The sequence below is a fragment of the Magallana gigas genome, chromosome 7 (assembly GCF_963853765.1).
Source record: "Magallana gigas chromosome 7, xbMagGiga1.1, whole genome shotgun sequence".
NCBI lineage: Eukaryota > Metazoa > Mollusca > Bivalvia > Ostreida > Ostreidae > Magallana > Magallana gigas.
Window position 1 is genome coordinate 38,297,749 of NC_088859.1, and position 27,943 is coordinate 38,325,691.

General features: G+C 32.9%; 4 protein-coding genes across 5 annotated transcripts; 2 read left to right on the forward strand and 2 right to left on the reverse strand.

The window, feature by feature from the left end:
* Positions 1-6,310: 6,310 nt before the first annotated feature.
* On the reverse strand, positions 6,311-9,900 carry LOC105319801 (uncharacterized). Of its 2 annotated transcripts, none has more exons than XM_011417486.4 (3): positions 9,752-9,900; positions 9,166-9,504; positions 6,311-7,667 (listed from the first exon to the last, which is right to left on the reverse strand). In XM_011417486.4, the coding sequence occupies exons 2-3, from the start codon at positions 9,500-9,502 to the stop codon at positions 6,841-6,843; spliced, it is 1,164 nt and encodes a 387-aa protein (XP_011415788.1). In that variant the 5' UTR covers positions 9,503-9,504; positions 9,752-9,900; the 3' UTR covers positions 6,311-6,840. The 2 variants fall into 2 exon arrangements, with proteins under 2 accessions (XP_011415788.1, XP_011415787.1); XM_011417485.4 differs by having other exon boundaries at positions 9,166-9,507.
* Positions 9,901-12,472: 2,572 nt separating this feature from the next.
* LOC105319799 (uncharacterized) lies at positions 12,473-15,296 on the forward strand. The gene is made up of 2 exons (XM_011417482.4): positions 12,473-12,985; positions 13,291-15,296. Exons 1-2 carry the CDS (start codon positions 12,667-12,669, stop codon positions 14,340-14,342), a joined length of 1,371 nt encoding a protein of 456 aa, XP_011415784.3. The 5' UTR covers positions 12,473-12,666; the 3' UTR covers positions 14,343-15,296.
* Positions 14,837-21,834, reverse strand: LOC105319800 (inositol monophosphatase 3). Its single transcript, XM_011417483.4, has 5 exons — positions 21,490-21,834; positions 20,401-20,566; positions 20,150-20,245; positions 19,102-19,275; positions 14,837-18,669 (listed from the first exon to the last, which is right to left on the reverse strand). Exons 1-5 carry the CDS (start codon positions 21,811-21,813, stop codon positions 18,404-18,406), a joined length of 1,026 nt encoding a protein of 341 aa, XP_011415785.3. The 5' UTR covers positions 21,814-21,834; the 3' UTR covers positions 14,837-18,403.
* A 241-nt stretch (positions 21,835-22,075) lies between these two features.
* LOC105319798 (ubiquitin-conjugating enzyme E2 W) lies at positions 22,076-27,544 on the forward strand. Its single transcript, XM_011417481.4, has 6 exons — positions 22,076-22,220; positions 23,889-23,980; positions 24,105-24,207; positions 24,309-24,464; positions 26,128-26,203; positions 26,593-27,544. Exons 1-6 carry the CDS (start codon positions 22,206-22,208, stop codon positions 26,604-26,606), a joined length of 456 nt encoding a protein of 151 aa, XP_011415783.1. The 5' UTR covers positions 22,076-22,205; the 3' UTR covers positions 26,607-27,544.
* Positions 27,545-27,943: the final 399 nt, after the last annotated feature.

The window sequence follows — 27,943 nt, forward strand, 5'->3', positions numbered from 1 at the left end:
AGAAAAAGCGGCTTATTTTTCGAGTTTAATGGACCAGTTTACCACAGGAATAGTTTTTTTGTTCATATAAAATATATCACTCTCTTCAAACAAGTTTATCCGGTCGTTGAGTTTTCTCAAGTCAAATAAGGTTTTATTGGTTTTTAGCTCACCTGAGGTATTCATAAATATCAAGCAATTAAGCAAAATGTGAATCCAAGATATCTTGGGACAGACTATAGGTGAGCTATTCTAATCACTTTTTGTCTGGCGTACGTCTGTCTGGTTGTCCGTCCGTCTGTAAACTTTTTACACTTTCGACTTCCACTGGACTGGCCACTTCAACCACACTTGGCACAAAACATTCTTAGATGAAGCTAGGGGATTCTAGTTTATCAAAACGATGGGCCACGCCGTCTTTCAAAGGAAAATAATTACGAATTGAAAATTTGTTGGTATTTTTCAAAAATCTTTTCAAAGGCAGATCGGCTAAAAAAGCCGAAATTTGTGTGAAAGCATCCCCAGGTAGTGTGCCGGATTGAAATTTGTTTAATTCATGATCCCCTGGGGTAGGGTTGGCCACAATGGGGGATATAAATTTTTACATGGGAATATATCATGTATATAGAGAAAAATCTTTTTAAAAACTTCTTTTCAAATAGGCCAAAAAAAGCTGAAACCTGTGTGGAAACATCCTCAGGTAGTGTAGATTGAAGTTTGTTCAAATAATGATCCCCGGTTGTATGATGGGGCTGCATGGGGGTGGGGATAGTATTTTTACACAAGAATATAAAGAGAAAAACCTTTAACAATTTTATCAAAATCCAATTGGTCAGAGAAGCTGTAACTTTAGTGAAAGCAACATTAATAGATAATGTAAATTCAAGTATGTTCAAAACATGTCTGCACTTAACGCCGCTTTTTGGGTCCTTTTACGATCACTATTATTACGTTTATTCCTCGCTCAGTTATACTTCAAGCCATTTGTAATATAGTTGGTCAATTTCCAATAATAAAAAATATTGTCGTAATGGTTTCAAACTGCGATGCAATAAAATAAAATCTCTTAATAATGAGATCTTTTCTTGTAATTACGAGATAAAAATATTTTTGTGTGTTCTTATTCGTCTTTCGTAACAATTTAATAAATGTAATAATTCCTGGAATTGGTGTTTGATATTTCTTATCCCATACGAAGAAGAAAAGCAAACAATTCCGTACTATTGGTTCGCTGGCTACGATTTATAAAAAAAATGATAAAACTATAATCAGTTTGATACATTGGTTCTGATTTGTTACGTTATTAAAGAGTTCTTAAACAATCAGAATATATTTGAATCTCTGCTAATTATGATCTGTTGTTATGGATACTGCACTAAGCTAAATGTAATGAAGTATAATCAACAAATACCGGTATGAGGAAGGAAATATCAGTTTCACAAGTTTTTCTTCATAAATCATGATTGATCTAGTGGGGAAAGCTTTGTTTTTGTTAGAATCAATCTCTGTGTGTGTAACAGACGTGCGAATAAAGTACAGTATGAGGCCCATTGCATATGACAATATGTCAATAAGATAGTTTTTTTTTAAATGGCATACTTAATTGAAAATTTTAATTTTACTTATGACTATATATTTTTACAGATTAACATTTGCATATATACAAGTGTCATTCGTGATTTTCAGTTTGATAATAATGACAAAATGCATCCTATAAACACCTTTAATTTAGCTTTTACATTGCAGTGTTGCAAAAAATCATTAATTTTCTAGCATATTTCACTGATTGCAGACTCTAAGTAATACATTACATATCAACATTTTACACATTCATTACTCATTATTGCATGAAATATCATTCTTGTTCAAAGTTTGCTCTGTGACCAGTACGGTTAAACGTCAAGAAAACGTATTATTCTATTGACATTTGAAGTTAAAAACGAAATATGCAGTACCATTGTCATACACATCACACTTTGGAAAGCTTCGCCACAAACGTTTGATAATGCAAATATAGTCCAGGCTTTTTTTCAGCAGCATGTGACCAGTGTCCATATTTGACATGAAAATGATAAAAAAATCCTGGACATAGCTTATTTATTTATAAGTCAAACTTTAATTAGGGCTGTTCCTGACTGTCTATGGAACAATTTCAGTTCGTTAAAGTATATAGAAGGCAGTGTAGAGATGAACTTTAACAAAAATCTCAACACTGTAAGTTATTCAGAATCACAGGGGCTCATACAGGCATGATTTTATATTTATAAACAAATATTAAAACACTTCAAAGGAAGTAGTATGTTGTTGCAAAATATTGAACGTTTATGATTCACAGAATCTGTTCCCATCGTGTACGTAGGAAATACTTAGACAAAAGTTTTAATAATAATATCCTCTTTTATGCATCTATTTGTGGCTGTAAAAATCTCCTGAGTGTACGTAGCATCAAGGGCTTTTATACACTTTATATTGAAAATTGAAATTGAAAGTTACTCTGTCATATATAAACTATAGATTATAATTATAATCTTTTTATTAATTATCGTAATGGGATTTTGATTTAATTATAATCGCCCGCTCCCCGAGTTACGGGCGACACAATATTCGAAAGAACTTTGCCCGGTGGGCGTTTATTATTTCTACATTTTTAAAACATACTTTTTGATTAATGATGGTGAACCATAGTTTTTGTGTTTTATCCATTACTTTAAAAATGACATGAACAAAAAATATATATCATAAAGCTGTATAAGTTAAAATTTAAATAAAACAGGTGTAATTGTATTGTTTTAACCTAGGTGACTTATTTATTGGTGTCTATACTTGTAATGAGTAAATTGTTTCTGTGATGGTTCAATTTGCATATTTCAACCCCACCCTCAAACTTGATCAAAGCACGTACGGTTCCAACTCGATTTTTGGGAGTTGATTTTAATCAACTCTCCTATGCAATCACGCAGACAAACCGAAAGTGAAACAGTGTTTGGACCTCAGCACAAATCATTGCTGCTGACAAGACTTAGTTCTTGAAAATAATTGATGAATTTGATGTAATGTGTGCTAAAGCATTGTTTTTCAAGGAAACTTATGTATAAATACCTTCAAAATAGTCAGATTTTAAATGGTACGAACAATTTAAATATTTTTTGTAGTCGTATGTATTCCTACGTCAGAGTCCAACTCGACGCTCGGCTGTCTCCGTAAATTCTTGTCGGAGATTTACGGTGTCAGCCAAGCGTTTGGTTGAACGAGACTAGAGTTCAATATTGCTTGGATCCATACAATTTTCAAGAAATATTTCTATCACTGATATACATAGTTTGATTGAATTAATTTTATCTTTAAATATTATTTAACATGATTCATATGGGGGGTTCTCGACATTCTTGTCGAAAAAGTCCAAAACTCCATATAATAAAAATGTGCGTAATTCAAATTAGAAACAACTATAGAAATTGTATATGTACTTGTCATGCAAAATAACATATCATTGATTTTAAAATAAATAAACATCGACAAAATCAACTCCCGTCAGTTCTTCAGTACTTTGATTAATTCAGGGTTTTAAGCTTAGTAAAAGTATAAGTGCCTATATATAGATTTACATCTTCCTTGTGATAGATCTAAGTGGGTTTGTCCTGTAACAATTCTGTAGTTAGAGAGAGAATATGTTGGGGAACAAAAAAAATTAACTATATTGTTGGGGTAAAAAAAAAGTTTTTTTCATTCGAAGTAGTAGGGAAAAGTCTTTTCCGAAGCACTCATTCACTTAAGGTCAGACGACACGTTCCTCGAGAATCTTTTTTGTATCTCCTCGTAATAAAGAGTTCCAACAAAAAATTTTAATTTTATAATTACTTTTAAAATGATCAAAATTTACTTGCATTTGGTTATATGCCTAGATGGTCGAGTGGTTAGAACCGTGGCCGCTCACTGCCAGTTGCGTATAGGTTCTAGAGGTCGTGAGTTCAAAGCCCGCCCCGGCGGAAATATAGGTCTATTTTAGAGAATTTAGCTTTGCTGTAGATGTATTTATTTTCATATCAGCAATTCAAGTGTATCTTCAAGAAGATTATATAGGAAATTGCATATTCTAGTATTTTGCAGAAATGCCTGGTAAGGTACCCTAATTTTTTGCAAGAAAGCTTGTCAAAGTAGTTGTAAACCAGTAACAAATTCCCGGAAAAAGTTATCTAAAATTGAGGAACGTGTCGTCTGAACTTAACATGCACCCATCCGGAATATTTTTTCCAGAAGGGTCCGAGGGATCGATCATTTTATTCAAAGGAGAATAGAGTGATTTAAGGTCTAATTTTGATTCCCTCCCCAGTCCTGTTTATCAGAATTTCGGAGCGTAAAAAAATCTTATTTATCAGATTTTATTGTGTCGTTTTTATTTTTTATATGTAGTATATAATGTGTAACGTTTACAAATGAATACATATATATTTTCATTGTGATACATGTACTTACATATGATACTGGGCATGCATAATATATACAGCTCTCAAAACTTTTCTTTATCAATTATGTATTATAAAAACACGTAACCGGCAAAAATACAATTGAATACGACACGGTGTTTTCTTGAGCTAGGAATTCTTAAAGACTTTTTATCGCTCTTCCTCAAACATGTTTGTTGGTCATTCTACAAAACGCTATGAATTTATATCCAAGTTGCATCCAAGAGATTTCTTGTAAGTCATACCATAGTGAATAACAGTTTCGGCAACAGTGATTTTGAGATTAAATCCATGTTTAGCCAAAATCGGCCTAACGTCAAAAGCAATTAATATTGTATTAGAAATATTCTAAAACATTTTTTCATTCGTTATGTAACTTTTTTTCATGTTTAAGGATTCAGAAATTATATTTCTGATGTTTATCTAAGACGCTATAATAGCGAAAAACGGGTGCTTTTTATAGCGTCAAGCATGGTCATTTAAGGAAGAACGTTTCATTTAATCTTACAAAAATATATATAAACTCAAAACACGTGGTGACGTTTATATTTGTGCTCAAGGCGCATGCATTAGCAAGGTGTATTCATAGAAAATTGAACGCCGTAGATTTCCAATGCAAACATAAGGGGAAATGTACACTGAATGTAAATATCAAACAATATGCAACTTTAAACATGAGTATCTCCATTTTCAACTGTCTTTGTCTGTGATAACATTACGAATTAAATTTGAAGCCTATAGCCCAATAGTTTCATATTAAAAGATGAAATTGGCGTGTCTTATAGCATAACCGAAAAACGGTATTGGCCGCGCCTAATACATACGTCTAGCATGTGCTACATGAAAAAAAAATAAGGCTTCATTGGATTTGACCACGGCCCGATCAAAATTATCACCTCATAGGCCTAATGCTCAAAGAATGATTCCTTATAAGTGATTCCTTAACTTTGCTTGACCTTGACCTTTCCGGAGACATCTTTTTTCACTCAACATTTACAAGTAGCTCCGTTTCAATGACATATTTTTTAAACGGGATGCTTACACTATATAAATAGTGCCTGTTTGGGAGGGTAACAGTTGAAATTGACACCCTAAGAAAACCATTGTCAATTGACACCCTAAGAAAACCATTGTCAACCGACGCTTCGCGTCGGTTGACAATGGTTTTCTCGGGGTGTCAATTTCAACTGTTACCCTCCCAAACAGGCACTATTTATATAGTGTTACCCGTTGCTAAGTGTGTTGCTAACGCTGATGGTAATAGAACGGATTATTAACTGCGTCTAAACCAATCAGATTTCAGCATTTAACATGAAAGTATATCAAAATAAAATGCTTTCTTTGGTTATTCACGCGGGATATGAAGGTAGCGGTATTGCAGAAAAAATACAAAACCATCGTTAGCGGTTTATGTAAAAAAAAAATCCGCAATGATCACTACCTTCATAGTCCGAAAAAATCATCAAAGATATAATTCTGTTGTTTATATTTACATTCTTCTTTTGACAAATTAATGACTTGATCGTAAAAAGTAAGTAAAAATAACATAATTATTTTAATGTACAGCAGTAAGGTAGGTAAAAGAAATAGTCAATATATATATTCCGAATCTGACATCATCATGATTATTTCGTGCAGTCCGTGATTTTCTTGGGCTGCTGTATGTTTCGACTCATCGATTATTTCGTTAGATCTCAACCGTGTAGATTTCGGTCCTGTCAGTTTCTATAGAGCCGTGAATTACAATCATTTTACATAAGAAATGGAGGGAATAATATTAAGTGGATGTAAATATTCTATCATGATTTTTGCCATGTTCATCAAAATGATGGTTGAGATTATTTGTCTTTCAATACATCGTGAATCAGTTTTGTATACGATTTGCTTTTCAGCAATTTATTAACCAACAGAGATGAATACATGTATGCCAATCATTTAAGTCCAACAATTTATGTCAGTATACAACGATTCAGTAGAAATTTAAAGGATTTGAATAAATAAATGTTATACAAACTGTAACGTTAGGTGTATAAACCATAATGCTATCAACTTTTAAAATGCATCAAACTATACATGTGTATCTGTGGGGGGTTTTCCACTCGTCACAGCACACATTATATGCTGAACTTATAATTCAACACATATAATATACTGTATACATAAATACTGAGAATAGATGTCCATGTAACTTAGTTATATACATGTAAATTTAAGTACACAGTACTTTATAGTAAAGTGTAATTAGTTACATTTATTTTGTACATGCATACGACGTATGTGGTTTCAAAAAATAGATGATTATTAATTTACATTATTGCACGATATATATACCAGTAGTAGCATCAAAAGAAATACTAGGTTGATTTTTGAGAATGATAACAGTCTACAAGAACAATGTCTACAGGTAGATGTAGGTGGTGGTCACTCCAAATTTTGCGGAGTTTGCAGCACTTGGTGGATCCCCGGGATCGTTCTCATCTTCCGGTTCAATTCTCCTACCACTGATCTGAAGAATTCGTTGAGCAAATTTAAACTTATACTTTAGTTCTCTGAAATACGCATGTCCTTTGGCGTCACACAAACGCAAAGCTTTCTTCACAACAGGATGTGAATATAGATCATGCGTATTGAGGGCTAGTTGGAAGGTCAGAGGTGAAGAAACCGGAAGTTCCAGCATCGTGAATCCGTGTGGGTCAAGAATGCAGCCAAAGAGGGTAGTTTCTTCAAACGAGTCCAATAGCGTGAAAAGCCCAGAAAATGACGTCAATCGCGGTCGGTTTCTGCCGCTTATGAACCTGACAACGATAGGGAATTTTTGCGAAGCAATTAAACTGTCAGCGTTGACAGACATTCGCCCGTTACCCACAGGACTGGGAAGAGCCTCAATGAACTCCCCTGGTTGGGACATGGGGATAAGGACTTCCACGTCTTTCTCGTCTCTGCATTTCAAGTACTTAATTTGTTGAATCTGTGTTGATTTGCGTGAGAGAATGGATTCCGATTTGACCCGAGCCGTTCCCATGAACACCTTATCCACCAGAAAAACGTTCCCCGATGTGTATGTAATTTGTTGATAGTCATTGGACTGGGGATTTTTGGAGATTTGAAAAGCTGCCATTTTGCTGAGATTCAGAAAAGCCCTGGCCTTGTACTTTGCAAGTGACTCGATGCTTCTGTGACAGGTGTGGTCCTTTGCAGTTCTTGATTGCAAGCGGAGGAAAAGGCCTGTTGGAAAGACAATGAATAGAGAAATCAGGATAGTTCAAGTCTGGTTATGATGTTTTGCATAAAACTGGCTTCATAGGAATCAAATTCGTTGATAATTGTTAGTTAAACGAGTAGCACTATAAGCGACACCCTCACTGGAACAACCCACACCTCTCGTTCTCTTTATCACGCAAGGCGAATCGACTGACTTTTGATTTATGGAAAATGGTCACTTTTGTCATTGGTACATAGGGGTATGACTGTTAACGAATCTCTTTACCTTTAATGTTGATCTACGGGGAGGACATTATTGAAAATCAAATAAGTAAATTATGGTGGGGGGGGGGGGGTAGAAATAATGTAATTCTAGTTAGTGGAGCGTGATCTTTAATTATGTGTATATTCATGTTAAGACTGTAGTATATAACGCCTACACATCAAATCAGAGAGAAAACCCAATGGCGCAAAGTTTGTAAAGCGATTAAGTGGTCGTGAAAGTTAAAAGTATGTGGTTATATTTTAAACATTACAAATATGCATTTGCCTTAAGGTGCATTCTAATGGGGGATTTGTAAATTCTTTCAAGGGTATTTCAGTTAATACGGTGAGGATATTGGCAGTTTAGTACTTCGAAGAGGACCTTTTTCTCGCACAAATAAGCATAAATACAAATAAGCATAAATACAAATAAATAGACAAAATCAAAATTATCTTACATGAACATTTTGAAGTTTGAAATGTGAAAAGTTGTTTTGTTATACAAGTATTCAAACTGCAAAATGACCTATTTTATAAAAATTGACAAAATACAGGAAGATGATAACAAACGGGTTGAATTCCGCTTGAATCGCATTAATTCCTAATTGTTTAATGTCGTTTAACCAGAAGCTTGATAATGATAGAGATAGTTTAAAAAGAATTCAAGCTAAACAATCCTACTTGCACAATTTCCAGGAATTTAATTGAAACCCGAAACTCATGTCGTTCGTAAACTTAGTAATTCTATATTTTCCCCGTACTGAAAAAAAAATACCCGATTTTCATTGAAACTGTCTGGCTTGAACAATGTTGTCTAACTGGTTTTGGCGATCAAAAATATACTGCAGGAACAATGGCCCGTCTCCCTACACTGGGGAGCAGGCTGTTGTTGACATGGATGAAAGCATTGAATTGGTTTAAATAAATATCTACATTACTTATAAGTTGCTTTGAAAAGAACCAGGACCGGTCTGGTTTAGGTCACAAGAGATTGTAGAGCAGCTGCCCTACTTTGATGCATTAATTGAGATGCACCAAAAAGAACAAAAGAACATTACACAATATTTTGGTTTATTGTCAAACTGAGATAATAATAAACATTGTTTAAAACAATGCAGATCCGTTTTCTTTGTATTTAGCATATGATTGTACGAAATACATGCAATTTATTTTGAGTAGACTTCATACGATTTTCTACCTTAAAACCAAATATTATTGCTATGCTTGACTATTGCAGCGTTCCTAAAGACTGACTTACCGTCATAATCTGCCGGAATAACGACGGTTTCGTCATTTTCGCTGTAACGATGTGTTGTAGGGTCCAAAACAACGTTCCTGGCCAGGAGTTTCCGGATTGTGCGTTTGTCGTGAAGCAGGATCGGTTGCGCCAGGTTAATTGGTAGAGGGACCTCCCGTTTCACCAAAATGGCTTGCTGGTTACATTTGACAATTTGCGGCAAGGCGAACTGTTGTACGATGTCCTCCGCGGTAAATGACTGTGTACTCCATTGCGCCCTGGACTGCTCGGCCCCCGATTCACTCCCGTTCTTCTCCCGCCAGGAATTGGTCCGGCTGTGTGTGGATCCGTTCATCATGTCTGCTGGAAAATGGAAAACATTTAACAGTGTTTAAGGGCTTTAGCAATATTCAAACAAACTACCCACGTCTGAAAGTTTCGCTTCAATAGACGCGTTCTTTTCAAGTGTCCCCGTTGGATCGATGCCTTGTTTAAAAAGCAGGGATCTATTAATGTTCCAAGAGAATGCCAAATAAAATTCTTTCCAATCCGCAGTTATAAATAGTAAAGCAAATTAAGAGAAAGAGAGCTAGAGAGAGGCACTAACCACGTCCTTCCAGTTTGCGCTTGAGACTGTAAACACACAACGAGCGATCTTTTCATGAACCGGTTCAATAGATTATGAAAAGAATTCAGGACGAATCCAGTTCACGCTGTTGAGGCCACTGTTTGGTTGCATAATACGCTTGAGATTACTGGCCACAATACAATAGACACAAATTCACTTGATATAATCAAATGGCCCGAAGAAAGGAAAGTTTAGAATAGTTAAGTTCTCAAAATAATTGTGTCACAAATTAATCATAACATAGACATAGATGAAAGATTCCGTGATAATGGCCATTTAAAATTGAAAAGTAAGCAATTCATACTCGTCCCTCTTTAAAACAATATGACAAGCTTGCTTACTGACTAAAGAATAAAGGCACAGATAAAGATATTGTTAACTGTTAGCTGTTGTTGTTTACTTTAACTTCCCTTTGTTGGATTTGTAAGCTCGTAAAAAAAGAAATAATGTACTTTTAAGCTCCTTGTCTTGAATGTCCACAAACGGGGCAAACACAAATCTCGGATCTCTGCAAAAAGCTCACTATAATGACCAACGGCATATCATAGGATACACAGATTAATAAAGTACAGAAATTGTGCACTTAAATTTTACATTAGAAGTTGTCTTTAAAAACATTTGTATGAAAGAAATTGTGCTCAACCAAGAAGTCAATGTCACCTTTTCAGAATAAATATATATTCATAATATTTCATACTCCAGGTGCAGTTTAGAAATGATGTACCTTTGCTGGTGGTTTATGTGAGTATGAATTTAGCAAACACGGTAGTACATATTTTTAATTTGCAACAGCGGATTTTAGAATTTATTGCAGTAATGAATATTCTTGAACCGAAATCGAACCAACAAAAGAAAAGAAAAAAAGGTGTATTTTACATCTGTTAGAATATTTCTATAATTAAAAGACGAATAATCTTTATTTTTGATCACTACATGTCAAGTAGGAGCCATTTCTCAATATTTGCAGACTACTAAAACAAATTTGGAAGTCTGACGTGGGTCAGAGCATTCCGTGTTTCAGAGTGACCAAACCTTCTTTGATTGAGAGTTTGAAACAAGCATAATTTCACAATGTGAATATTGTTCATTATAAACCCTAGACTTGAGTAAATAAATTTATACGCTGAGAAGTGGTTTACTCTTCATCAGTTAAATCTAGATACGGTTTGGCAGTGGCTGCATGAACCCAATGGTATTTCTTTTCTTTTTTGTCCATTTTTTTAACGAGAATTATTCACTGGATGTGTACGTTGCAATGTGTCTGTTGAAGAAAACTTTAAACTTTTATAAAATAAGATGCAGAAAGGTTTCAATGGTTTTTTTTCTATTAAAATCCACTAGATCACTGGCAACATAAAGCATACAGTACATGCCAGCCGCATCCCCTGCACATAGGATATTTAAACGAGTTATGTACATCCCTTATATAAGATAATCTTACATTTGAATGTGTGCGGCATTGCAGTTATAATATAGAACTGCATTGCATGACCATTAATAAATATAGAGCTGTACTTCTTCTCTTTGTTTCATTAGTGAGTAACCATATTACAGCTTGATCTCAAGTATTATTGTCACGTGACATTATTCGTACTGAGCATGATCGTTGTCTATTTGTGGTCTTTGTCTTAAAGATTTTGAGTATTTCTCAAAATAATTCCATGTTGAAAAAACTGTTTTAATTACCTAGAACGGGAAGAAGAAACGCAGATATGATAAAGAAAATGTCTGCTATGATTCGAACAACCTCTCAACCGAAAGCGAGTGTCTACAATCCTCCGCCATTCACAATGGGCTACGATGACATATTACAGACATAGTTAATAAACTTTTATAGTTGGACAATTATTGATAGTTGAAATTTTTTTTTGGGGGGGGGGGGGGGGAGGGGGGGATAAAATACTAGGAATGACCCAGTAGGAGTCTCGACGCCACTTTAATAATTCAATTATAAAACTGAAAGAAGACTAATCCTTAAAATAAAAGTACTTTTAGGATGGAGTTAAGACCAATTCATACCAAAATTTTGCAATTTAGCACAGTAAATGGTGAAGATTTTGGCATAAAAGACCGTATGGAGGGGGGAGGGGGTAGTGGGTAGTGTACCTTTGTACCTTTAACTTCAATGTTCAATTTTAATTTGTATTTCCTTCCTGCAGTCGTACGAATAATAGCTATACTTCTTTTTTTTTTATAGTGATCAATTTACTATCAACATCATAAAAAGAAATAAGCAATTTAGAACAAATGATCGAATTATTACAAAAATGATAAGACGAGGATTATTATAATTAAAAATAAACAGTGAGCGGAATTGACACCCCAAAGATGTACATGCGTGTTAACACATAGAAAATAGTATTAATTGATGTATGCATCCTCTGTATTCAGTGAGAAGATATTGTTGATAAGTCTTCAAGACTACGACTGATAAGCCAAGGTGACTTTTTCAAAAGATGGTCTGTCACACAACTAGTTTCTGTAGCACACCTCAGAACTCAGTATTATATACCAATTTGCTCCTCATAAATCTACCACAACATGATAGCGTAAAGGTTGAATAAATTGTCAAATAATTGTCACTCTCCTCGTTTTATCTCCACCAAATCTTCAAATAAATGCCCCCTGAAAAGGTGATCTGAAAGCGGTTATAGAAAAGCAGAGTTTGTGCGATATGGCATCCGTTTATTTGAACTCCGACGGCGGATGGAATGTTTACATATGTTTGTCTCAGTCTATTTGCTTTTAAAAATGCATGAAAAATTACATGTTTATTCAGGCGTTTCGAACGAATGATTTCATCCAAAGAGTGAATTAAAAAGACGTTAACTGCGCAGAGGAGACCCCAAGGTTTGTTTATTTTGTGTGGGACAAATGAACAGCTAAACAGTGCAATGTTTAAACGAAAACTGACCAATATCCTGAAAAGGACAGACAACCAAGCGGCCGATCTATCGAGCATGCAATGGAGTTCCCAGAGTTACACGTTAAAGGATATTGTGGACAACTTCAAACTGCCCCTGGTTGTGAAATGTAGCGACACTACATGCACGGTGAATCATGGAGACTTTCAGTTTGATCTCGGGGAATCTATTTTACTTCATTCCAGGAAATGGACGCGGAAAATCAAAGTGAGCTGTCTCCAGAGAGATGCTGCCTCAGGACAAATCACAGAAATCCAACCCCACTACATCATACCAGAGGAACATGAGGGTAACTACAGGTTTTTTTTTAAGTTTTGCAATTTGTCTTTTTACTACGACTTAGCTTTGGAAATGCATATAATTGACAGATTTTTGCCGTTGTAAACCGCGAGGCATTGCAGCAAACTGTCTTCTCTTTTTCAACCTGAATATTGGTGATGGTTTGGATAAATATTTCAATTCAAAATAAAATCACTTCAATTCCTCCACGCCTGAAGAGATAAGAATAACTTTAAAATGCACAATCATTCAGTGAAACCTTTTGTTAAGTTATGTATACATCATAATTATGAATAAATCATTTTCTCTATGTAGGCTGGTTTCAAATAATAGACAGCCCGGTGGAAAAGGCGACACCCGATACCACTCTGGAAACAGTGGTGGAAAGCACAGCCGAACAGTTCCTGTCTGCCAAGAGTCTGAGCTGTTTGTCTTTGGTAACTTCAGACAAAGAGTCTCCTTCATTTGTCAGACGACACATAGACAGTGGTGAAGTATTCACTGTAAGGGGGTTATATCAGGAGGAAGGTGAACAGAGGGCCCAAATACGGAATGTTTACAAAGAAATTCAAAACCATGGACACGCTCAATCAACCCCTAAATTTCTTGTGTGCACTGACGAGAAAGATGATCATGTTTTGATTGACACTTCACAGAAAGGATGTTTTTACAGAATATTTGAAAGGGAAGAAAATGGCCGGGGACTTCTGGGGGCTGAAGATTTGATTGATAAATCAGACAAGTTTCCTTTGTTAATTAGACATGTTTTCGGTGAATTGCCAATTGTGACGTCTTCATATTCAAGTGTCATGAAATGCATCGACGTTGTCCAAGAGGAGTCAGCGTTGGCGGCAACTTTACTTTCACAATCCCCTACTCTTTTAGAACTTCAGTGCAAAAGCCCAATTCGTTTTAAAATTTGCTTGAACGAAGCACTATTGAAAAATTCAGAATCTTGTACCGAGGCGTTGCAGATGTGCCAAACTGAAGGCAATGATTTTTTGTCAGGTATAAAAATAGCCTTTACAATACAAAAACAGTGTAGTGGGTCCTTAGAAAATATCGAAAACATAGCATGCATGGAAGAGAAAATAAGCAATTCTCTATCCGAGACACAGACGACAGCAGCAACCGATACGGAGGAAGTGACGTCAGTGTATGACTCGATCAGTGAGTACGGTGAAGAGGACGCTAACTCGGAATTTTCGTTCGCGTGGACACCGGAACCCTTGATTAAAAACAAAAATAATGTCAAGGAGGACAGGAAAACAACCGGCCCAAAGTTTTTCAATAGTAGTCTAAACAGTCCGATGGCGTCCAAGGAAAGCAAGCTTAACGCCTGGAACGAACAACCCGATGTTGTTTGAATGCAACACGAGCCCATTCATCGTCTCAAACCATGATCCGGAGTCTCCTATATGGGAGAGGATCGTACATTTTGGACGTGGTTTGCGACGATGAAGTCAATTCCATCTTAATGACATATGTTTCCCAAATGACCCAAAATTTATCTATTGGAAATTTTGTGGGAATGGAAATTTTAACATTCTATATAGTATACAGTTTTTTTTACTTTTGCCGAGGCTTCAACATTATTTTTTAATATTATAGCAAAATAACAACATTGGTATTTCTGTATTTGGAGTAACGTATTATATTCGTTTGATGGCACCGAAACCTAAAACGATTATGATCCCTTTTTTATGTTTTTTTCCCGTTGGTTCGTTTTTTATCTGTTTTTTTTTGTTGTGTGCATCAATAATTTGATTTACCATTATGAAATATCCTTATATTCTCACACACAATATAACAGTATAATATTTAACTTCAACCTTTTATAAAGTGAAAAAAAAAGGAATCCTGTGCATTTTGTTTGGTTTATTTTCTAACTCCAGCTCCCTTATAACAAGAACACAATAAATAAATGTCAATTCTTTGTTCACCAACAACATGAGCATATAAAAGTCAATGACCTCTGATAAAAAGATGATCACCAATCAAGAGACATACTCACTACATACTAGTTCTGTCAACCCCTTGCATACTTACATAATGGAGACATATACGTGTTAAATGGAGACATATACGTGTTAAATGGAGACATATAGTGTTAATGAAGTAAACACGTGACCAACTGAGATCAAAGAACAGCAAACAAATGTAAATAAATCCACACAACTCTTGAAACCCATTGATTAATACTGAATTATAATCCATGATTATGATCGAAATTAAGCTTTTCTGTAACCTTATATGAAATTAATTCTTTTATATCATCTTCATTTATTTTCATATAAAAAGAATAAACGAATCGAACCCTTGGCTTGCTTACATCATTCAGAAGTAGATCTATTGATGCGATCTCATAGCCCCCCCCCCCCCCCCTCCTTCCGATAAAGTCGACCATTCAGACCTTGAAATTACTAATTTGATTTGTTTAACACCACCCCTTCTTTATAAGAAAATAACGCTCCTGCAGATTAATATTGATATGGTTACAGATACAGACATTTATATGAAAACGGAGTTATTTTTAAGGAACGAATTAATTGATGATTTTAATTACCGGTACACATATAGATATTTGTTTGGTTCAGTAATTATCACACACAGACAATGCCCAATGTGTACAGTGTATTCAAAAAGTCATGCACTAGTAATATGACAAAACGGAATACAATTTGAAATTTAATTTGAAATCGTTTCATACAATTTGTCTGATATCTATCTCCATTTAAACATTATGCTAATTTGTTTCAGAGAAAAAAAGCAATTATAAACCAAATTTCACTGTCCTTAATCAAGTTGCAATCATTTAACCTGACAAAAGAAAATATTTACATGTACTAACATCACACGTGTGAAATCTGTTAATTTTTCAAATTCAACTATTCATGCCCATTCCACTGGTCACATTTGTTTCAACTAGAATTGAAACTTTTCAAAGTAAAACTAGACTAACCACTACAAATATAAAGATTAAAACAAAAGGCCAAGTATCCGGTACTCTTCACAAAGCACTAGCCTTACTCTGGCAGTCACAGGTTCCAAACCATCAGGTCATCAATAACTTTGAACTCTTCTATGAAACCAATATTTTGTGGACTGTCTATGATGTACGGGTACACTGGGACATGATATTTCAGAGAATGATAGATACTTTTTTGGTATAAAAAAACCCATATAAACACCAATAATAGAATACCTGGTAAATGATTTTTTGTCCACTAGATGAAATGATTTCAGATGATATAAAAAGACTGTTATTAATCAGGATATTTCCTGTTATTTACATTCAACAATTTAAAAAAACTCAAGAAATGGAATGTAAAAATAAACATCTGAAGTAATGAAGAAACAATGTTCAAACTGAACCCTTTTATAGACATAAAACTGTTTAAACGTTCAATACCCATATGAATCATTTTGCAAAAATGCACATCTTGCATTTGAGAGGAACATCTTCATATACATGTATAAACATATTGATGCAATTCTGCAGGGTGAAACGGCACTTCAGTTTGAAATGATAATACTTCTGCTATAAAAAATGACTACCAGATCAAAAGTATACATAAAATGTGAAAAAAAGGTTAAAAACACCATACCCTTAAAATCACACAACTCAATAACTGTGGAATGAGAATTAAATATATTTTAATGAAAATGAACTCTGTTGATCAAAACAGAGATGTTGATTAAACTATATAAAGAAAAAACTGCAACTGTATAAAAAAAATTGTTGTTTTAAAGAACTTCATACACCGATGCGCTATTAGACTAGATTTCACATCCTGTGTTCAGATACGATGAGGGAAGAAATTACAGCATTTTTCTGATATTGCAATGGATTATAGAATTAAACACAATGCTGAAGTTTCATCAATATTTGTTGAATACCAATTTTCATGGATTTCTTTGTTGACACCATCCATAAAATTACATGTTCATTAAAGTGCAATTTCTACTGTATATTGTATTGAGAGGATCACTGAAATCCTTGAAACTGTAATTTTCACCAAATCCATGTAAATTGATACCAACGAATAAATAAAAGCAAAGTACTAACAAGAATTAATTTGGCTTTGAAAACCAGTTTTTGGAAAACAGGTTTTAAAAATGGCACTTTATATCATTCTCAATATCAAAAGCATGTGATAAAATGTTGTTTTTGACACCTAATGTTTGTTGACCATACAATAGGAACCTTTGTGAAATAAACAGTTGTTAACACTGTTTTCCAAGAGAGACTGATTAAAACCCATACATGACTAGTTTAAAATCAAACAAAATTCAACAAATGAAGGTCTAACACAAACAATCAAATGTAATAAAATCTAGCACCTTATATAAATATATGTACATATATAAATGCACACTAGCATTTCATTGAACGAAATTACTAATGAACAAATAACAAAACAACGTTTTGAAATAAAATACATGTAGTAAAGATAGTCTTTTTAAATAGAAACAGGTTTTTGTTCATTTGATTACCAGTCATAAAATTCATATTTCTAAAGAGCATGAATATGTTATAAAACTATGATACTGTATCACATGCCCTACTATTAAACACAACCTCTGTACAGCAGTAAAGCTTACTCATTTAACTCTTAATTCACTGGTTACAGAGGGGGAAACAGATGTTAATGTATAAACATTTACAAATTTACAAGTATTACACAGTATGTAGTTAAAGGTATATACAATTCTAAAAGACAGCACCACAATTAAAATTATTAAACTTCTGCTCTGCAGATTTATAAATCATAATTGAAATATTTATAGGTATAATATTAGTATGAAAACAAGAAGTTACATACTGCCTCATTTATAAGATTGTCCAATCAGGATGTTTGTTTCAAACACTGTAAAAATTATGAATCCCCAAATTCTGTACATTTTTCACCACTAGAACCTGATTTAACATTTGGCATAATAATAAAACTAATAAATCAATCTATCAAAAATTCAAAAAAATATTTACTGGTTAGCAAAATTACTTGTTATATAAAAGTTGCGTACAATTTTTTTTCTTGGAAAAAAATTTCTGCTTCCAACACACACATTGAAATGAATACCGGGCAAAAATATACAAAAAAAAATCTTTTAAAATCCAGTGCAATAATACTTTGTACAATATTTCCAAACATTCTAATGAAGAAGTTTTTATATAGGCTCCCTAAAAAACCGATTTTCTATACATACATGTATTAAATATGATAATGTAACCAACTCAAAATATATACCGGTACATAAGGCAAATACTGCAATAACAAATAATACTAGCTTCTTCTCAAAACTGATATATGCTTTTACAGTGACACCTTTTCCTAGAATTAGTAACTGGATATTCATCTTTTGCATATTATAAAGGTACATGTAATGACATCCTTCACATCTCTAGAATAATTCCCATCCTGCACTACCTCTTCTCTTTGTTATGTTCCATTGGTTTGGCAATGTGCTGTTCTAAATATTTGTAATGATCAAACAGAGTTGCTAATAGACCATTGTTGTTCACAACTTCTCTCCTTGAGGAGTAGTCTATAAAGGCTCCCTCTAGTGTAGTCATTTTCCCATGAAATGCGGATAAAATGGCATTTCCGGCACAGATATCCCATTTCTTTATTCTAGTTGTGTGAACATACGCATCGGCTCTACCTTCAATCACTTCCAGGGTTTTGTATCCTAAAATACATAATACCCATAAAATATAATCAATATACATGTATTCAAAAATTTCTATCAAGAAACTCTCACTATCCCCTAGTGACATTTTCAATTGTTTTCTTTCCTTCTAATTAAACTTTGTATATTTCACAATCTTATTATTATGACTTTAACTGCATAAAAAGTAAATATATACAGTTAATCATGGTCGACCTGTAAGTAAAGTTTAATTTGCTCTCAAGATTTTGGTTGGATATCATATGAACTTCCACCCAGCAAACCAAACGATAGACATTTGCAAACAAAATGCCCAATTCTTAAAAGGAGAAAATAAAATTATCAGAATCTATTATAACAGTCAAATTAGTTTATTCATAAGATATACCCGATTGTATGAATTGAAATCATATTCATTTCAAGTCAAACATTAAATTGCTGATTATGAGTTACCTGCTCCCCCAGCTTTGACGATATTGGTGTTGTTTCCCAGACTTTTTATGACACTCTCCATCACATCCCCCGTGTGAGAGCGAGATATGATGATGTTGTAAGGATCACCATCTTTCCTTTTGTTCTCTACCATTTGGAAATTGGATGAATGTCCAGAGCCAACCCAAGCCCATACTGAAAAACATATTTAGTATACAATACACAAAAAATAAGGAAAAATGTCATAGAATTAAATTAGATCTCTTTATTCAACTCTCTTTTCAAGAGGGCAGAATGCTTCATAAGCCTTTTAACCATGTACAAGCACCAGAGTAAATTTTGTACAAGACACAGTAAAATATTTTATAGTTCTAAAGTAAAATTTAAGGCAACTCAGTTGGATTCACCACTATTACAAGTTCTGCAACAAGATCAGAGGTAATTGTACACGAAAATGAATGCAAAGTAATACAATCAAAACTTTGAATATATTTTTGTTTTTTATTCAAAAGATTCATTCCATCTATCTCAATGTTGACAAAATTTCATTGATGTCAAAAATGTCCATCTAGGCATTTAGTATTATTTTGACAATTTGAGAACCCTGAGAGAGAGCAAAATAATATCTGCTAAAAATGTTTACTGTAAATGATAAATTTTCACTTATACTTGAAAAAGTTTTTTAAGTTGAAAAAGGAAAACCCCAGAATAACATTAAAACTGCTATATTATTTTCTGTTGAGTGAACTCATAAATTTTGAGTTAAATAATTGTTCATGATTAAGAATAATAATTACATGGCTTTACAATGTTAATTTAATATACAAAAAAATATATATATATATAAAATGGGAATTTTTACATAAAAACTAGATTAAAACCTGATAATAAAAAAATCTCTCATTTTTTTGTGATGCTTTATAGTTTTTATTTGAATTGTGTGTTTTAATTCTTCACCATTGCCAAGGTTTATGAATACAGTACACACAACTTAATGGATAAAAACCATATATCACAAATCATAAGAGATCCTATATCCATCTACCGGTACTTTTATTTTAAATATTACCTGTTTTTTGTTCAAACGGTTTGTGAATTACTCCAATGGTTGGCTGGCCATTGACAGCTACACATATCATCACAGTCACATACTGCTTCAAATTCTCTGTAACATAATCAATGAAACCTTACTTTAAAGCATTGTTTTACCGGTACTTGTAATTTATAAACTAACTGCAAATACACTACATATAAAAACACCAAATGCAAAACGATTATTACCTAGATGCTGACTAGTTTATCAAAGATTTGAGATCTTACCTTTATACTCTTGTGTAGCATCTAAAGGGTCCACCCATACAGTCACTTTGTTGAATGGAACAGACATATCATTTTTAATTAACTTATCCACTTCATCATTTTTGGAGTTTACATTGTCTATCAGCTTAAAGCTAATTGGCCTGATGTCAGATTCTTCTGAAATAACCTAGAAAAAAAAATTTAAAATCTAATTTAGATGTTTGGGCAATCATATTAAGATGATATTACATTTATGTTCAAATGTACCAGTAAGTCATCTTATATGTATTTACTCAAAAGATATTCATCAATAAAATCAATATCATAACAGAGTTAAACTCTATTTGATACAGTATAAATGGCTTTTAATTGAAAACAATTGTTCAATGTTGTTTTAATATTTATCAATTCAAAACTGCCTTGTGGTTTTTGGTAAATACTGATTTGACTAAAATCAAATACGAAAAGCATCTTGTAATAAGGGCAAGCAAAAGTAATTGCTGCAGCAGCTCACGGTATGCCAATAAAACTAGCTCTAGCTCAATATAATGAATCTTATGCAAATGTGTGATCTTAATAGTTATGGCTGGGTATTGGTCAGAATTTTTCGTTTGCCATATACTGCGATTTTTTCAATTGTATTGCAATATTTTCAATAAAAATAAAATTGTCTTATTTTATCAACTGGAATTTACAGATTTGCAGAAATGTAATTACCTATTTGAAAAAAAAAATTGCACATTTAGTGATTTACATTTATGCATTGAAATAAACTATTACAACATCTTCCGCTATACTCTTTGGCACAATCTTAAAAGTTTCAGACACTTAATCTTTATATTTTTGCTTAGATTTCTTAAAATTATTTTTATTTTTTGGCATTTGTTGGTTTTAAGAAAAAAAAATTGCAGTACGATATTTTTCAACAAACCACATTTAATATGGAATATCTGTATCACTGTGCACCCCTTTTTATAGAACAGGTACGAAAGATAAGATAAATACAGGAGACTATTGTTTCTATTACGTAATCATGTCAGCTGCAACATGAAACATTGAAATCAATCAAATCATACAGAAAATATATTAAACAGACTTTTTCAGTTATACCTGAAGTCCTGGAAAGGTTTTGGCGAATCCATATACAATGGCTCTGTGTGATTCTATATCACCTTCGGTGAGTACTTCATCAGCACCTTCCTTCGTTTTGCCTTTAGATTTTTCTGCCAACGTGTTACCCTCGCGTATATCACGCACCCGATTTCCACCTCGTTCAACTAGCGCTATGCTTACAGACAGGAGTTCTTTCAAACTAATTTTCTGCTCCTTTTGAAACCAGTCGGGAAAACCAAATATGTAAATAACCATACAAAGTCCAAATGCAAAGCAGGCAGCAGCCCCGATGGGATTCAACCTCGCGTTCGCTGGACCCATTTTGGTTTGGCTAATAAACGAACCCTATAATTAAATATCGCCCAAAACGCCAAACTGTTTTCTGTTTATATTTTTCCGTTTTACATATATAATATAACTAATTTTGTTCATATAAATTGAATTACTTTTTTAAATAATATTTTATTTCTGTTATCAATTATTTTTTAAATTAAAATTGTGAAAGTTTTAGTAATTTTCACTTTACGTTATTTAGATTACCTTTTAGCTATTTTCGGATTTATAATTGGTTTTCTGTATATTTCACAGTTTTCGTTTAAAACTTCAAACGAGTAAATCTAAACACATTCTAGATTGGACTTTCATCTAAACATGTTTGAATTTCAATTAAAACCATTCAAGAAAATGTACGAAACTAAATGTAAACAGAAAATATGGCTTCAATGGAGGTAAATTGACAGATTGTGCCAAGTATTCTATTTTCCTGATTCATTATTTGTTGAAACTGTGTGCTATACAGTAGTTTTCAGTTTTCAAATACTTTTTTATCAAATGATTTTTTAGTTTTGAATAAATCTAATTGATAAATTATTGAAAGTAACACTAAAGATAGGACTGATATGGGGAAATCCTAAGATCCAAATGCAAATTGTGTTGTTAACCCGATTCATTCATGACACAAGAACCTGCAGATTGATTTTCTTTAAATAACAGCTAAATGATGAAAGCCACACATTTACTCACACAACTTTTACTAACTGTAATCTTCAATATAGGTTTTTATACTCATGTGTTAGTTTTAAATCTAAAATAATTTTCTATAGAAGCAAAAATGCTATAACATGATTAAATAATCCAGAATTTAGTATATTGTGGTTGGAGCAAATAATTTTTTCAAATCTTTAGTTATCAAATTACTGAATAAATTAAAATTTGAAATTGAAAAGGTTGGTTGAAATAATTTTGTTGTCAAAAAAATTAATGACATTTGACTTAGGTAATTAATTTAAACCCATCAGGTTAAATCAGTGAAACAATAAACATGGAGCAGGCTCTCTGAACATGATTTAAACATGACTCTACTTGGTTGCCATTCATCTAATCAGTTGTACATCCTTTTGCATGAAGAATTTTCCTCTTGAACATGCATGCGCAGCCCACATATACCGGTACAAAAAGAACTCTTCTCTATCATACAGAGAGATAGGTTATTACATATAGAACAGTTGCCTCCCTCTCCTACCCTATATCTGAGTTGTCTTCTATTTTCCATGCTTGCTGATTTTCTGTAATTCATGAGTTTGTATTTTGATCATGTCATATAATCTCCCCAGGGAGGAAATAAAGTATGCCGGATTTAGGGATGTTTAATCTTCTATAAAACTAAAACCTACTGACGTGACAAACATACTGGTACATGTAATACATTTTCCCTTATAAACACTGCATAAAAATTTGAACCCCAAAACACTCTCCAATATTTTATATCTAACAATTGAAATTGAAAATATATACCAAAACTAACAAATTACTGCCAATTGCTTTGAACACGATTATGATCCGTCTAGATAGTAAACTATTGCATATCATCTAAATTAGTAACGAGAACAAGTAGTGTAGGATTACGGTATAGGGACAGAGCTTTCTTTACACTCTTTATCATATGCATAGTTATAATTCATCTGTAAAACCATATGTAACGGTTGTAATTGAACATATAGTGTATGAAAGCTTATCTTAGTTTTTCTTTCTTTAAATAAACATTGAATAATAAATTTTTCTGATGAAAATATAAAGATGTACATTTATAAACTATAATTTGCATTTGTTAATTATGATTAAGAGTTTTTAATCATAGTTTCACAAATCATGAAACTATATAAATCAGATAAACTATGTTTTGCAATCAGAGATGGTTGTTTTCAATGTTAATGCTTCTGAAACATAGTTAGAATATTAACAGATGTGAAATATAGATTAACAGTATTAACTATTATATAATTACACAGATGATAAACTAGGTTTGTCATTGGACTTCATCCAAAATAAACACAATTTCTATTTAGAGTAACTATTACTAGCATCCGTACTAATTTATCATTTTTCTGTTTGTACAGAAAAGACTACAAAAGGAGTTGCAAGCTTTGTTAAAAGACCCGCCTAGTGGGGTGAAGGTGGATGCTCAAAGTATTTATAGAAACCTCTCTGAGTAAGTATATTTAATGAATCTACACTAGAGAAGTCTAGAGAAAATATTAGATAATTTTATCTTAATATGAATTTTATTTTAAAAAATCTATTAAAAAATGTATATTCACTATTTTTATTTGCAGATGGATTGTTGATTTAGATGGAGCCCCAGGTACTTTATTTGAAGGGGAGAAGTTTCAACTTGCTTTTAAATTTGGTTCAAGATATCCCTTTGACTCCCCACAGGTTAGGGTTATTACATTAATTTAAATTACGATTGATTAAAATAGAAAATATCAGTGTTATAGACATTCCGGTAATTCTTGGTGATTTTTTTTAAATTTTAGGTGATGTTCATTGGAGGAAACATACCTTTACATCCACATGTTTACAGTAATGGTCATATATGTCTGTCCATACTGACAGACGATTGGTCCCCTGCTCTCTCTGTTCAGTCTGTCTGCTTGAGCGTAGTCAGTATGCTATCTAGTTGCAAAGAAAAGGTGAGTGCCAGTATTTAATATCAGTAAAAATCTGAAAAGACAAAAAGTATTAATATATACTAATAAATAAAAATTGTCTCTACAGTGTAGTTACGTGGGGAAAGTGCTTGCCAACTAAGTTTTCAAATGATATACAGGTGTATGTTGGTCTTATCTAAAGTTCAGACAGAAAACACTTGATTCAATTACCCTACAATTATAACATAAACTGTAGATTTTTTACATCAGATGCAAGATCATCTTACTTACCAAAAAGTATACTAAGTCAGTATGCAGTGCAGGGTCCTAAAAATATTGTTATTTAGGGCCCTACTCTGCAGTGATCAGTCCATCTGTGTAACTGACATTACTGTACTGAGCATATTCTCTCTCTCCTTTGCTTAATCTGGTTCATACTTGAACCCGAGACTAGTACATGCCTTTGGATAAAAGGTGCAGTAACCCTGAACAAAATGTGTAAGTCAAAGCAAACCTATATGTAAAACCCTTGTGGGTAACCATGCATATGTTATTCTCATCCACTGGCCCTACTGTATCTCGCTAATACTTCTCCTAGGATGTGCATTGATCTTGAACCAAAATTATGTATCACAGGTCAAGGTCATATCTTGGTGAGTTCCATATTTTGATCATGATTTCTCTTTCCTTGGCCCAATCTGGCTCAAACTTTACCAAACTTCTGCCGGAAGGTAAGGAGTGTGACCTTGAACAAAGTATCCATGTCAGATATCAGGGTGATAGCAAGCTGAAGGTATTTCGATCCATCCACTTGGAGCTATAGACCTGCAGCTAGGTGATATAGCCAACCTCTGTGTAAACTTCAGACACATTTTCCCCTTGGCCATAAATGCCTTACACTACACCCATTCAGTGCCTATTGGATGAAGAATGTGCATGCAACTAAACTTTCAAGTCAGAGGATTATAGGTCAATGTATTTTAAAAGTCCTCTAAAATGCTTTTTAATCTAAAGCAGAGCCCTTTGAGATAAGTCACTATCTTAATGATGTTTAGTGTATACATAGTGTTAGGCATTTTTTTTTCAAAATCAGTGTAATATCTTTGTTATACTGCTATGACCTCATTTCGACATAAATGTAATTTACTTCCATTCATTCATTCAAATTTAATAAATTGGGTTGAGGCTGGGTTATTATTGAAATGGAACTTTGATTTTATAAACAGTGTGAAATAAAAGACTACTGGTATTATGCTTGTGGGAAGTATCATATATATTGTATTACTGTATACAGTAAGTATTATATATATTGTATTACTGTATACAGTCGTTTTGTCACTGATGGATAAATATTTGCAGTAAAATATCTAAGATTTGATAAATTTGAAAATCATTGAAAAATCTCTAATGATATTGTAGTAAAATTACACTCAGGCTGGTCATTAAATTTGACACATAAAGCAGATATCTGCATGCAGGACTTCAATGAAAAAAAAACTTTTTGTAATTTTATAAAAGGACAGGGTCAATCTTCAAATCAAAAGTGTATATTATCATTTGAAAGAAATAGTAAAAATCACTTTCTGCAAAGTCAAATTAAGCTGTATGCAGCACTCTGTATAATTTTATATGTGAATATTGATGTATTTCTAGTCATCATGGTATGTATTGGTAGTAGATTCAATTGGAATTTTTTTTTTTGTAGAAAAGACCTCCAGATGACTCCTTTTATGTAAAAACTTGTAGCAAAAACCCCAAGAAAACAAGATGGTGGTATCATGGTAAGGAACAGCATTCAATAACTGTCATCATCTTATTTTGACAATACATATATCTCTCTGCTAAATTTGTCTATAGAACTATCAATGAGAACTCTTAATTATTTTAACCTTCTATGAAGAGGGTATAGTAACGGTATAGATAATATGGAATTGTTAAATTACGCTGTTTTATGTTGTGCACTACGTGACAGTCGTCATGACAAGTGAATGACTGTGTATATATACATGTATTGATTTTCAGGTCAAAAGGTCAAATGCCAGCAGTATTTTGCTATGCCAGTTTTATTTTTTTTAACCAGATATCTTGATCAAGAGGGCATTTATACATGTATATATATCAAACATTTCTTGTTTCATGTATCTATTGTATCATTCAATTTCATTTTCAGATGACACAGTCTGACAGATAGTTAATTTGGAAAAAAAACTGCTAAGGCAATATATACATGTGTGAATGGAGAGCACCTGAAAAAAAATCATAGAAGAAAACTGGTGTATTTTTTGTAGTTCAGTTACATTGTCATAAATTGTTTAAGTAACTTTTCTCATGAGATATTTTTATATAAAGCACTGTTTACTATATATGTCTGGGTTTTGCAACACACAATTTTTCATTTAAAATATTTAAGGTATCTCACTCCTCAATGTGATTGTGTCAAGAATTTATTGAGAAGTTTATTATTGAAATGTAGAGACAAAACAATACTCTAAAAAGTACAAAGAAAAAGGGGGGGGGGGGGGGGGGGGTCAGTGTTCATCCCTCTGTTCATCCCTCTGAGTTAGGGTGAATTTGATTTGACCTTTTTGCACTTAAAATGCTGGGTTTGCTATTTTGCAGCCAGTAATTTTAACTAACCAGAACAATTCATCAAATGTATTGTTTTTAATCATTCACAACAACTCAGAATATGTTTCAAACTTACAGTACTACAAGTTTTAAATTTCTGCATTCATAAAGAGGATATATTAAATGTTTAGCACAAATAAATTTTCAATATTTGCATGATACTGATCATGTGTGAGTGAACCTAATGATGAGCAGGATACCTTAAAGGCAAGTTGGGGTTTTTTTTGCAATCGACATTCATTTATATTTTAGGAGAAAAAAATTTACTAGTAGATGTTGAATGGGTATCATCCGCGCAATATATTCTGTTAAGATCAATGAATGATATATTGTTTCTCCTTAGCTATGGTTTTTAAATAGCATGATTTTTGAAATATTGTCTGATACAACTTAATAGTATATGTGTTTTTCAGTATAGTAAGAGCAAATGTACACTATCATACAGTACAGGTAGCTAGTGTTCACAAAGTCTGTTTGCTTCATTTTACTTTTAAAGGGACTTGGACACGATTTGACTTAAACATTTCAAATTTTATTTTTCCATTTTCAATGTTTATACTGATAAATATAGACGTTTATAATGCCATGTCAAAATTTGAAACTCAAATATTAATTTATAAGCAAGATACAGAGTTTATAATTCTTTGTTTGTAAACAAAACTTGAATATTGTCATTTTTTACATATTCGTTGTATTGGTGTAAATTTCAATCCAATGTAACTTTCTTTTGTTGAAAATATTATTTAAGAAGATATTGAATTAGTTTAAATTGTTATTTACATGCCAAGTTGTCTAAGAAATGGTAATTCTCTACATTACTTTTTTGTAAGCAACTATAAGACTCGAGCTTTGTTTACATAACAATCAATTCTTACCTCGTTATCTCGCTTGTA